The 14,080-nt window shown below is 32.2% G+C and overlaps 1 protein-coding gene and 1 non-coding gene across 7 annotated transcripts in view; one reads left to right on the top strand and one right to left on the bottom strand.

Moving 5' to 3' along the window:
- Window positions 1–14,080, top strand: part of eya (eya transcriptional coactivator and phosphatase 2) — a 493,645-nt gene that overhangs the window by 373,815 nt on the left and 105,750 nt on the right. For all 6 annotated transcript variants that reach the window (XM_085814100.1, XM_085814095.1, XM_085814105.1 and 3 more), the window contains exons 4-6: window positions 4,920–5,003; window positions 8,311–8,394; window positions 8,492–8,561. In XM_085814100.1, the coding sequence (XP_085670226.1) occupies window positions 4,920–5,003; window positions 8,311–8,394; window positions 8,492–8,561 (238 nt within the window). The remainder of the gene's footprint in view (window positions 1–4,919; window positions 5,004–8,310; window positions 8,395–8,491; window positions 8,562–14,080) is intronic.
- TRNAI-AAU (transfer RNA isoleucine (anticodon AAU)) lies at window positions 795–868 on the bottom strand. Its single transcript has one exon. It is a non-coding gene; the product is annotated as a tRNA-Ile (tRNA).

Genomic DNA, 14,080 nt, shown 5'->3' with positions numbered 1-14,080 from the left:
CCAAGAGCGATATCAGAGATAATATTTAAAAAACAGAGACTTATTAAAAGAACCTGGCGTGCCAGTCTGAGCTATGTTTGTTCTATAGAATATGAGGAAAGAAATGCCATACTTATTATCTCATAAATGTATATCGAATATAATGGAGCATTTACTGACTTCTTGTACGATTAGCGAAAAATGTTGATTAAATAGCAGAATTTATGATAGGGACATATAGACTTTTCTGACTCACAGCATATACCTGTTAAGAAAGATGATGGTTTAGAACTTTTTTATGAAAATTACGAATATTTTTATATGCAGCTATAGGATCTAATTAAAATTAAGAAAATTTCTTAAGATTATTAGCTTATACATATTTATTCCCACATAAAGGAATCGGAAAATTGATAACGAAAAAAGGAAAGTTCAGTGTTTTGTTTTATATCTTTCTTACCAATACCGTTTATATTGCATATATCGGAATTCTTGGTTTTTAGTTATTATACTCGTAGGAACAATACCGGTATAGATTAGGATGCAGTGGTATTTTATACAGTACAATTTTGGTATTCTTAATATATCAACTAGTATATTGAAAATATCAATTGTTTACAAATATTTACATGGTTATTTTCAGTATTTAGTTATTACATCTTCCATATCAATAACGACTTATACCGATTGGTTGGTACAGGAATACATCCTATGAAGACAATATTTGAGTTATGCATTTGTTAATATTCAGTAGTAAATGATTTTGCAGAAACATTAGATATTTTTTCGAAGCGGAAAGATGAAAAATGAGGAATCACCTTCGCCGGGAATCGAACCACGGACCTCTTGAATATTGGTCGAGCGTGCAGAACCACTACACCACGAAGGCACGCTAGTAAGGCGGGAGAAATACCTTATATACTCCCCCTTTTAAAGGGTGACTGGGGATTTTAGAGGACCCAATCGCAAAATCCTGGGTGAGGAGAATCATCATCCAACACGCTTTTAGTTCGGGCGCCACTGTAGAGACATTAGGTATTTTTGAAGCAAGAGAGATTGAAAAATGGCAAACGCCTTCGCCGGGAATTGCACCATGGACCTCTGGAATACCGGCCCAGCGTGCAGAACCACTACCCACGAAGGCACGCTAGGAAGGCAGGAGATACCTTATAAACTGATATGTAAAATTATACAGTTATTATACGAAAACGTAATTTTCAACTTCTCTGAGACATTTAAGTTTTTCTTGCAATGTTTTCAGTTTCAGGTTTTAAAATATCATATTATGTATTAAAATTGAAATTACGCTGCCTGCACGGTTGAAATAAGTAATCTTTTTGGTATATCTATTCAGTTTCTTTAATATCCTGCTAGGTCGTTATTACTTTTTTTTGAACCATCTGTTTCTTAACCAAATTATGTTTTTTTTTTTTTTTTTTTTTTTTTTTTTTTTTTTTTTTTTTTTTCCATCAGTGTGATTTAATCATTTTTGTCATCACTGTGTTTTATTTTTATCCTAGTACTTATCTGCTATTATAAAAAATCGTCTACACTATGAATCAGGCCGAATTATTGTATGTTTTAGGACAATATGAGGGATTCTGTAAGAGTAATGCAGGAGTAATTCTGTAAGAGGAATCGAGCTAGATTAAACATAAGTTAACAATGATTCTCCTTTTGTCGTTAAAACTGTAGTGTACAAATAACTTTTAAAGCATTTTAAAGGTAATGAATGCAACGTGCTTTGGAAAAAAACTAACATCATCTTTAGTCATCAAAGTATGTGTCATCATTTTCTATGGTGTCCGCCGAAAACATTGCGGACGAAAACCTCGGCGGAGGGAACAACGCAAGGCGAAAACATCATCGTCGTCAAAACATCGAGAAAGAAAAGAAAGCAAAAAGAAAACATCTCAATTCTGAAATTTCGTGGTACGAAACATCGTCGTCGAAAATAAAGAGGTTCATTATTTACATATCAGTTCTAAAACATCGTCGTAAAGAATATCGTGGTGAAAAATAAAGCACCTACAAATCGTCACATGACGATTACATTGCAGACATGCGTTTTTCAGGCTTTTAATAGTTTTAAATCCGCCCAGACGGTATAGAGGTTAGGGAAGCCAAAGGCGAAGGACTCGGGTTCGAATCTCGGAGAAGGTATGGATGTAAACTGTTTGTTCTCCTCATAGGAGGTAACAGTGGTCGCTTATTAGGTGCCTCCATAATAAAATGACCACTGCTTCTGGTCTACCTTAATAGCGGTGAAAACCTAAAGATCGTTAGTGCTCGCCATGAAAAAAAGAAGTTGTAAATATATATTCGCATAATTATTTGGAAGCTCAAAGAGGAATATTTTTACCTCTTTATTTCATATTTTGGATTCATTAATAATTTTTTTTTTGCTAAAAAAGTAAGAAGAAAGCATAAGCATTTAAAAACAAAAAATGCGTAGACTGTATAGCAGTTAAAGAATTTTAAATTTACGTACTTAACTATTAAAAGTCATTTAATTAATCTCTTCCATATGGAGTTGTATTGGCAGGTTTTTACGAAAACTACAGTCTAAAAAAATTAGAAAAACGAAGATGAGTTATTGTATGAGGTTACCTATATTAAAATTATGTAACTAATTGAAACAAAACAAGATTTCATTTTTACCAAAAGAACAACAGATTAACATAATGAAAGGGAATAGTTTTACAATTTGATAATTAATTGAACGATTTTAATATAGGTGATCTCATGCGGTTACTCATCTTTCCTTTTCTATTTTCATCTTCATAAAAGAGATTCATTAAATAAGGGCTTTTAATAGTTAAGTACCTAGTTTGAAAATTACATTAATTGCTATGTGTGGGATTATTTTTCTACATATTTTCAGCTTTTGAATGCTTTAAGTTTCCTTCTTGCTTTATTGGCAAAAAATTATTAATTAATCCAAACATACCAAATATAGAGGTAAAAATATTCCTCATTCCTTCTTGCTCTTATAAATCCTTATGAAAAACTTTTAATGCCTGAAAAACACATGTCTGCGATACTATCATCATGTGATAATTTGTAGGTGCTTTATTTTTTACAACAATATTTTGCACGATAATGTTTTAAAACCGCGATATTTTTTTAACCATTTTATTTTCGACGACGATGTGCCACGATGTTTTAGAACTCAGATGTTTTCTGCTTGCTTTCTTTTCCCCCGCGGTACTTTGTACGACGACGTGTTTGCCTTATGCAGTTTCCTACGCGTTGTCTTTGCCGCGACGATTTCGCCAGTGACCTTTTCTGTTACCTTCCGCGATCAGTCGGGCAGCTGATGGATTCCAATAACAGAACATTTTTCTACTTGCGAAGCGATGAGGTCATTAAGTCTATTTTGGACTTCGTCAAATTTCCGAACGTGTATAATAAGCAAAGTGCTTTGCGGTGGTCGGAATAAGCGATTTCCAGTCACAGCGGGTTTTGCTTGTAGTGATCATATTAACAATTTGATCCTATTCAAACAAGCACATCGTTCATTAGCCCACTACAGCTTTTTTGGTGGAACTATTGCATTTGTTTATTTTAACTATTGATTACTACAAGTAGTTGCTGTTGTTTGAACTGATCATCTTAACAGTTTGATCTTGTTCAAACAATTCGCAACAGAGCACATCCTTCATTATCCCACTAGAACTTTTTTGGAGGGAATATTGCATTGGAATGTTGACGTTAGTACTGTACTAGGATCTACTCAATATTATTACCGTATTTACTCGCATAATAGTCACACCCCAGGGAAAAATCGTCAAAAGGTGTATGATACTGTGCAGCAGATTTCTTCGCATAATAATCGCACCTAGACTTTCACAGTGAAAAACTAGAAAAAAAAGGGCAACTATTACGCGAGTAAATGTAAATACGGTATTCTCTTCGCTTAGAGCAATCGTAATATGACCACTTTTCATTACTTATCAGCATGTTATGAAAGACTTTCTGTGTTGTTAAACAGATTCAAATAATACGGGACATTTTGGACCTTTGTAACCATTTCTCTGAGCTCAAGTGACAATCATCTTCCTTCTTAATTCTTTCTATGTCACACAGACAAATGGAAACGGTTTGTTAAGTTACTTCAAAGTTTAGTTATTTTAAGTTTAAAAGTTTAGTTAGTTTATTTAGCGAGTTTTTCGTATTTGGAACAAGGTTTCATTAAAGGAACTTTCTGTAGGGCTCTATTAAGTTCTAGATTTAGCACCAAATCAACCAATTAAAAATTGTAAACCTAAATCTTCCACATGATTTTCCATTCGATAGTCTTCTAAAGAACAAAACAGTTTGGTTCACATACATGATCTCGCAGCCAGAGCCGGAGGTAGACATTTTGCCGCCCGATGCAAAGTCTGCAGCTTCTAAATTCTGCCACCCGGTTTCTTCCTAAACTCTAAAAGTCTTGACAGGAACTATTTAGACAATGAAAGTTTATCAGCTCCTGCAAAATTATTTAACATTTTTATTTGCTGAAAGACTATTTTTATCTCTCTAAAACAACCTTTTATAATATAATTAGTAACGTTCTATGAAAAATAATGAACTTCAGCTTGAATTGTGGGATGTGCAAGAATATTTGCACAGCATTGTCGATAGTTGTTGGTAAAAATTTAAGTATTATTTGCTTCACTTATCAATATAACATTCGATATTGTCATAGATTACTTACTATTATACAATCCACCATTCTCATTGTTCGGAGAATCATTTCATTGCCAATGTATCATAGCCAATGTATCATTGCCAATATGTCTTTGCCAGTCCAAATATGTCTTTGTCTACAGCAAAAGACATATTTATATCCTTAAGCAAATACATGATGTTATATCTATAATATAAATCTTTTTACATATTCTGAACTCATGTCAACAATTTATATTACTTGATAAATTCTAATTAAATTTCAGGTGTCCTAGGTTCTATGGCAAGTCCCAATGATTCGCCGTCGTACAATACATCCGCATGGGGGATGTGCGGCAGTGAACCTTCAGGTATGTTACGGATTTCATTCCCCTTCATACATAAATCAAATACTAGATGTTCAACAAAATTCGTTTGCATATGAAATAGTTTTCGTTGCTTTGCTCGTTGTTGCTGGGATCTTGTTTGAGTGGAGTTCCGATCGTACTGTAGTTCTAAAATTAAAAGTCATTCTGCGCATTTAAACTGTATTTTAAAAATTATATTAAGCAATAAAAACTTTTTTCAGAGAGAGCGCTGAAAAACTTGCTATCAACCACGGAATTTAAGTGTCTCTTCTTAATAATATACAAGACATACAACATGTAGGTACAGTGACGGATAAACTGTAAGTTTATTTTACAAAAAATATTGTATTTATGATAATTTCAGTTTTCGTATTCCGTTTCCAGACTTCTGTTAACTGCAAACGAATCAAATTGTTATGCTTAGTAAAAAATACATTTCCAATTGTATCTTTAGTCACAAAGTGGAAAAGATACCCAAGAATGATCTGCGAATCCTCCTGTAAAGGATTCGTAATCGGGATGATTTGTAGAGACATTGTGTTATGTCGAAGCAGGAGAGAGGAAAATGAGCAATGCCCCCGCCGGGACTCGAATCATGGACTATTTCGAATACGCGCCGAGCGTGCTGACCGCGTTCACATAACCGCGCCGAGCGTGCCACGAAGGCAAGCTAAGACGGGAGAAATAGTTTGTTCCTTAAAAGGAATTATTATTACACTTAGAACTTCAGCTGCACCACACAGATGATTCTGTTTCTTTGAAAATTAAGCCGCAAAAACCGAAAACATTACACCGGAAAGCCTTTTATCAGAATGAACACTAATATTTTCCGTTTGTAGTATCATCAACAAAGTAGTTGTGAAATCTCAAGTATTACACCTTTCTATAATATATGTAGATAGGATAAAGTTAAAGGCTGAAGGCAAAGATGGATTGGAATTAGGGTCGTTAACTAGAACAGAAAATTTTTTTTTGAATGTGAAATGCAATTCTGGTTTCATCAACAGATGGCGCCAGTAGCTTATCTCCTGTTGAGGCTTTCTTATCTTATCTCGTTCATTTGCGCTTTTGCAGCTGAGGATGATGGTTCGGTAAAACCATCGAAACTAGTCCTGTGAAAATTTGAAAATATAACGCTGATTTTTGTTGTTTGACTTCTAAATTGATATTTGTTCGGCGTGTTATTGTATCTTAAGGATAAAGTTTGTTAAATTTATGATTTGCTTACCTTCAAGGATACGCGAAGGATTTTTAAGGAATTTGCAATTAAAAATTGCAGAAATTTCGCAAGTTATTAAAAGAACCCAAAGCCCCAGAAAATTTTTGAGACAACTAATATGAAATATACTTCTTCATTATCTAAAAATTTCTTTGTCAGCAAACAATTAATAAACTATTGTTTATAAATATATTAGTAATTATGCATTTAGTTTTTTCTTTTGAGTTTTCTAAATTTAGCATTTAAAATTTCAGTTATCATTCTCTGTTTCATGCATGTAGCTTGGTATTTATATTTGCATAGGTAAAGCAATTTTGCTAAACCGAATGAGTTCATTAGTTATAGTGTTTAAACCATATTAGGGCAGTCTTCTACTTGAATACAGAACATGCAGAGCACGACAGGTTCTTTTCAATTAAGGGATTTAAATTTGTGAATCCTATACATTGTAGATTTGGAGAGCTTTAAATCTGTTTAATGCATTTGTTCCTAAAACATAATTTTTCGTTATGCTATAAAACTTCTTAATCATTATAATTATATTATTAAAATTATAATTAAATAAATTATTAAAATAATAATTTTAATTAAATATTATTAAAATATTATAACATATTAGTCAAATAAAAGAAGCACTTTCGTCAAACATAAGTACCAAATATAGATAAAAATCTATATTTAATTATAACTGTTCCAAATATTCTGCTAAGAATCAAAAGGTTGATCTAAAGGCCTAAAATTCTCACTTTATGACGTATACAGAGAAAGAAACCGTGTATTTTTTTTTTTAAATATATAGAATACTCTGGGTGCATTTCCTGTTTCTATATTTCTAGGATTCATATTTAAATAACGCATTTCTTTCCATACATAGACTATATCGAGGTTAATACTCATAGTAAAACACACATTAGATTAGTAGGAGGTTAATACTCATAGTAACACAACAGCCCGTTTGCCTTTTTTTAACACTTATACAATAGATTTATATTTCTAAGATTCGAAAATGACGTGCTGATTACCTAGAGAAGCTCTTAAACATTTTTGCGTTACATACTCCCAGGAAATGTTCACGTAAGAAGCGAATTTCTTACAAATGCAGTAGGTGAAGTTGGATTATTTATCATATATCAAAGCTGTAAGGGCAATCTGGCTAAGCAGAGGGATGCCTTCGCGGGGGACTCCCTGAGATAAAGTGGCTCATATTTACGTTATACATGGGAAATACCACGAAAATCAACCATACCAACAGCCCGTTTGCCTTTTTTCGAACTCAGGGCAGGGCAAACTACAGTATTCAGCAAACATAAACCTACGTTATCTCATTCTCTTGCAGACTGGATTCTATCTTTTGGTCTTGCAGATTTTGTGGCAGTATTGGAATCTTGGCAGAGAAGCTTAGACTATCTCAAAGATTTTCTGTTGTGAACAGGTCTGGCAATACGGCGTGCCAATGCATAGTCTCTATGACTGCAAGGCAAACCTTGAGGTGGCAGAAGTATGAAGACAAACGTTTTCCTGTTCGAATTGAGTACTGGTGCTGGCATTCACTGACAGCAATGCTACAAGTCGATGGACTTCATCCTCGTACCACTGAGCTGTCAAAGTGCACGTGAAGTAAGACCAGTGCTGATTAGGCATCATAGAAAATTGCCTTCCGTACCACGATGCCCATCCATTTGGAAGAGTGAAGCACGACAACGAAACGATTACCTTAGCTCTGATAAGCGCTTGTGGTTTCACACAACATTAATCAAAATTATGCTTATCGGCATGATCTTTTATACTGTAGTAGGTACGATAATAAGCTTGCCTTTGCTGATGAGTGTGAAATTCGAATCATTTGCCTATGTAACAATAAGGAATATCTATGCTTGATTTAACGATTTCATTTATACAGATATTTTCCGTGTGTGTGCAACTTTTTCGGTTGTTGTGGGTTATGAGTGTATTTACTCCGAAAGTGAAAACCACTTTTATTGTTTTTCCAAATACATAAAGTCTTCTCACTTTATATCGACACGAAACAAAGTTTGGACATTTCCAATAATTGGTACTTATAATTTTCCTATTTTTTGCTTTTCCTTTTAGTAAAAGTTGAACACTTAGCTGGTACCGACGGATCTCATCTCGATTCTGGATACCCAACCACAGATTCTTTAGCGAATTATACAGGTAAAGCAAAAAATATCCATATGTTTTAATTATATTCTATAAAAAGTTATTATTTCCTGATTTTAAAATTTCTACTTAATTCGTCCTTGTTTTTCAGGTGATATAAGTTCAAGTAAAGCTGCAGCGCTGGATTTTACAGGTTCCTATCCATCATCCTATTATAACAGGTAATCATCTGAAGTTAAAACTACTTATTCAAAATAATTAATTTAATAATTATTATTTATTATAATTTGATTAGTATGCTTATCGGCGAAAACGAGCATAGGTTTATTTGTTAACTTTTAATTTTTAACTTTAGTCAAATAATGCCTATATAACGCCTTGCTTCTAATCTATTGCCTAAGCACAAATTTGGATGCAAAATTTAAGAGCAGTAGAACTCCAATGGTACTTACGTATTAGCGCAACCACCTTGGCGCAGTTTGGCGGTTTTTGCAGGGCAAAAAGGGGATTCGGTGAATTTTCGAACTGTAACTTGCAATGGATATAGTTAACTAAAGAACTATTATACACCTGGTTGCCAGAGTTAGGCGACCTCTAGTAAAGTGCTTGCGATAATACGTAAGTATCATTCCAATTACTCTAACTGTAGCTATTCGGAATCCTGGTTATTTTAATCATCATTCGAGTACTGCAGCTTAATTCATGCTTTCAATAATTTATTTGCATATTTAAAATTTTTTTGCTGATTTAAGTAATGCTAAGAGATAAAATATTATAATATACCTATAATAAGAAGCTATCAGATTAATTTAAATAAATCTGTATGAAATGATTATCGTCATTTATTAAAAAGTAACCTTTTGTGATGCAATAAAAGTTTCATACAAATTTATCTCATTGAATTTAAGACTATGTCATTGCAAACAGTCACATAGAGATATGTAGCTTAGGTACATTAACAAGAAAACAGTTGTCTTCTGTACTCTTACTGTTCCTTGACTGTTTCTCACGTTTTAGGTTTAGGTTAAACTTAGTTAAGTATTAGCTAAACTATTTTGAATCTTCTTGTGCTTCCTACAAATTCTTGTCTTTGCTATTAACTAGAAATCTGAAAATCAAAGAGCACGAACAAAAGAGAAAAAGTAACTAAAACTTCTATTAAATCACGTTTTACAGATTCAACAAAAATTTAAATAACTCTTTCACTATTTTTAAAGGGTCTTAGAAATATAATAACTTAAATGCACATGAAAACAATATAACTTCAATTAACTTGAATCCAGCTATTCTGGAATTCTAGCGTTAAGCACTAACTAATTAAAACAAATACTCACTAAAACCAAATTGGCATACAGGAGAACGGCTCGTGAAAAGCCTGCTTGCTGGTGCGTTCAAGGGTATCTCTTTATATTTAATCTAATTTACGTCTAAGGAAAGGCTTGAGAGTAGTGAAAGTTAAAGGAGAGAATTAACATAAACACAACATGATAGGTAAAGTAAATCTTACATTTGCTTATGTTTCTTTTTCTAAAAACGTTTTTTTATTGAATTTTAGTTAAATAGAAACAGATAATGCATTTTTGAATCACATAATTTTTTAAAAATTTTAGTTAACAGTGAAATACATGTAAAAACTGTGTGTGCAGTTTAAGGTCTGTGAAAATAAAAATTATATTAGCAGAAATAGATTGTGTGTCTAGGCGAATAAAAACAATTCCGTTGTTCACGTTAGTGTTTTGCATTTTGTCTAATAATGTATTTTCCAATTTTTCTAATGCGTACGTTTGCCTTTTGCCTAGTAGAAATAAAACTATTTTACCCTGTTTAACGCTATAATCTTTTCAGAAACAAAATAGGATAAATGACAAATGAAATTGCCACGCTTGTATTTAAGTAAATAGGTATTAGGCCAACAGAGTAAACAGGTATCATGATGAATAGGTATTAGGCCAATTCGATATTCCGGAATTCCAATCATCCGTATGGTCTGCTGTCCCTACATTTGGACTTCTATTGTATTATTGTCTTTGAACTATCTACTATCTATAAGATGAACACTTACTAATTTATAAATTGTTAGCACAAATAGATTAATGGCGAGGTGTAGATGGTAGCAGTTACTAAATTTTAAAGTGGGACCCTTAACATTAGGCAAAAAGCTTAACATTAAGCAACCTTAGAATGACATCAAACTGGAATAAAACTCTATTGTTTTCTAGAATTATCAGATATTCAGATATAAGTTTCTTTTCTTCAGAAGCAAAATTTTATCAGTAGTTTTGTTACACATTCGCGTGTTTTTCACGTAATTTGATCGTTCAGTATCAAGCAGCATTTTTGTGCCTGTCTCAAGGTTGCTTTTTTTAACTAATTTTAAATTTTACCTCGGTGCGCTTCTGTTTTACTTAGTAGAAATCTTAAATTTAGGTAGGTGTAACCTAAACAGTAGTAATACTCTTTCATCAAGTAATTTTACTGATCATTTAGTCGTAAAGTTTGGTTTTGGTAACATAGACTAAAGCCAAAACTCTAAAAAAGACAATATGCGAATTATCGCTATGTTTTGTAAATACCACAAAGACAAGGAAAGGGTGTAAAGAACGCTTTTATTAATTACAAACAGTCACATACTAGAGATATGTACCTTAGGTACATTAACAAGAAAACAATTGTCTTCTGTACTCAGGTCAAACAGTCGGCACCAACTCGTGCTCATAGAAACCAACACTTTTGGCTTAAATCATAGATAATGGAGAAACTTAAAATTAATGAAGTTAAGCATTGCCTAACGGTTTCACAATTAAATTAGCGAGCAAGTTGGCTGTGAGTGAAGTGGACGTAAACAAGCCTAATGGAAAGAATAACTCAATGCTGCAGAACTGCTAGAGAATCAAAGTTAGCAATGTGGCCTTTAAGCAAGCAGAAACATGCTCTGATTTCTGCCTCCAAAACTTTCCTTTAAATACTTTCTTCTTTCTACCTAATTTGAATACCTCTCGCGCGGTAGAAATTTGCATTCTGGCTTGAAATTAAAACAAAGTTTGATATTAAAGGGGGTTAACATAAAATAATGGTTATAAAATTAAAATATGTGATTATGGCAAAGCCTTGAGGGCTATCTGCCTAAGTGGAGGGATGAATTCGTGGAGGACTTTCTAAGTGAAACTGGCTCCTATACACGTTACACATGGGGAAAACCAAGAAAACGCCCATGCAGACAGCCAGTTCGCGGGATTCGAACCTGGGACCGAACTACCAGTGTTCAGCGACTTTACCGCTCGGCCGCTGGTGGGCATCAGTAAAGTTAAAATGACTTTAAATGGGCTTTAATATTAAAGCAAATAATATTAAAAATTGTACATTTTATTCACAATTAATGTCGATGAAAAGTCGCTTAATTCTCTCATAAAAATAAGATGAAAAAGAAATCTTCTCTCGTTACATCATCGGGAAAAATTTGGCATTATAAAATCCTTATTTCTTTAAATAATCTGTAATTTAGATTATTATAAAAGTGAAAAAATGGGACAAAGCCAATCATTCTTTCCATTAATGGCAAATCTGAGCAATAGGTGGGCTAAGGTAAGGAAAGAGAATTATTTTAATAATTCTTAAAAAAGAATTGTCCATTATTAAACCAGAGTTCATTTTTATAATTTTCTTTTGTAAAATAATAAGTAGCGTGAATTTTTTCTAGTCTAATATTTTTGAGAAGCTTTAATTATGTATCATTTATTAAATTTAGTGATTTTGTTTTGAGCAATACTTCTTAAATAATATTTTTACACAATATTCCAGGGAGTCTAAATGCAAGTGAAATAGTAATACAGTAGAAACTTTAAATGATTTCAGGCAATCGAATCCAATGCAAATAGAATTTGATCCATGTAAAATCAGATCTTCTGATTTTACATGGACTTAGTTACTTACGTACATAATTCTGATGCAAGCAAGTGAACTGAAGAGAACAGACAAAAAGCAAAGCAATTAAATTTGCTAAGAAATTAGTGTACACAGCCTTATAAGACTAAAAAGTATAGTTAAGGAAAGCAAAAAGAAGTATTTAGTTTCTAATTATTTACCTTTATTCTAATTACTTTTAGGTATATTCATTCATGTGTAACAACACTTTAACATCTTAAAGAATAATAATGTAAAATGCGCTTTCTTTATTGTCTCCATTTAATTTGTCTACCGCGAGAATTTCAGTCCATCGATCGCGTAGCGATAGTCCTCTTTAATCACCTGTTTGAAAATTCATTCATTTAACAAGTCAAACATTACTTAGAACAGCAAAACCTCAGCTTTAAAAAATGCTCTTAATTCTCGATAATACTCCAGGACATTTAGCGGTAAAGTAGCTGAACACTGGTTGTTTGATTCGCGTACGAATCCTAGATCCCTGGCTGCAGACGTTTCCGTGGTTTTCCCATGCCATGCGTAACGTGAATACCAGTCAATTTCCCTTAAAAAGCCTTCCGCGGGGCTTTCCTCCTTTCGATGGATACCATTGTGTAGATAGATCACTGTACGGTAAAAAAAAAAAAAAAAAAAAAAAAAAAAAAATTACATTTATTTGCATTAAAACAAATTTAGCAGATCTAAATAATATTCAAAACAATGAGATCCTTATGTAAAAATTCTCCCGAATGTTAAATTAGTGATTTATGTATAAATAATTATATTTCTATTTAATGGTGATTTATATTTTTATTTAATGGTGATTTATATGTAATGAAGATAAATAAGTAATTAATTACATGACAAACAATTAAGCCTATTTTGTAACTTTTATTACACATTGTACTCAAAATGCTTAAAGAAAAATAAGCAATCAGAATTAAATTCTTAATTTTATTTGGGCTTTAATATTAAAGCAAATAATATTAAAAATTGTACATTTTATTCACAATTAACGTCGATGAAAAGTCGCTTAATTCTCATAAAAATAAGATGAAAAAGAAATCTTCTCTCGTTACATCATCGGGAAAAATTTGGCATTATAAAATCCTTATTTCTTTAAATAATCTGTAATTTAGATTATTATAAAAGTGAAAAAATGGGACAAAGCCAATCATTCTTTCCATTAATGGCAAATCTGAGCAATATTTTTATAATTCTTAAAAAAGAATTGTCCATTATTAAACCAGAGTTCATTTTTATAATTTTCTTTTGTAAAATAATAAGTAGCTTGAATTTTTTCTAGTCTAATATTTTTAAGAAGCTATAATTACGTATCATTTATTAAATTTTGTGATTTTGTTTTGAGCAATGCTTCTTCAGAAATAATATTTTTTACAATTATTATTTTTGTTTTTTATTTAATGTATATTTACATTTTTGTTTTGCCTAGTTACCTATTGATTCATTTATTGAACTTTACGGAATATTGCAGTTATTTTACGTCTTGTTATATGTTTCAAATGAAATTGTTTGAAGTAATTTAACTGACAATAAAGTATTTCATTAGTAAAATAGTTGTTCTGAGCTATGACATAGCTCATATATACATGTATGTATATCTGAGCTATGACATAGCTCATATATACATGTATGTATATACGCACATGTATTTTAATACTTTAAAAAAATTTTAACAAAAGTATGCTGCAGTATATTTTAATAAATATTCAAGTCTCGCTTTTTTACTCCGAAATGAATTTTGGGAGAATTTAATTGAACCTGATATTTAATATTTAAACTCTTTTAGTTGTTGTGACTTTTCTCACTTGCCTGACGG

The sequence above is a fragment of the Stegodyphus dumicola genome, chromosome 1, assembly GCF_044657685.1.
Source record: "Stegodyphus dumicola isolate Sdum_Otavi_A_Nest chromosome 1, ASM4465768v1".
NCBI lineage: Eukaryota > Metazoa > Arthropoda > Arachnida > Araneae > Eresidae > Stegodyphus > Stegodyphus dumicola.
This window is presented reverse-complemented; position numbering and strand designations above follow the sequence as displayed.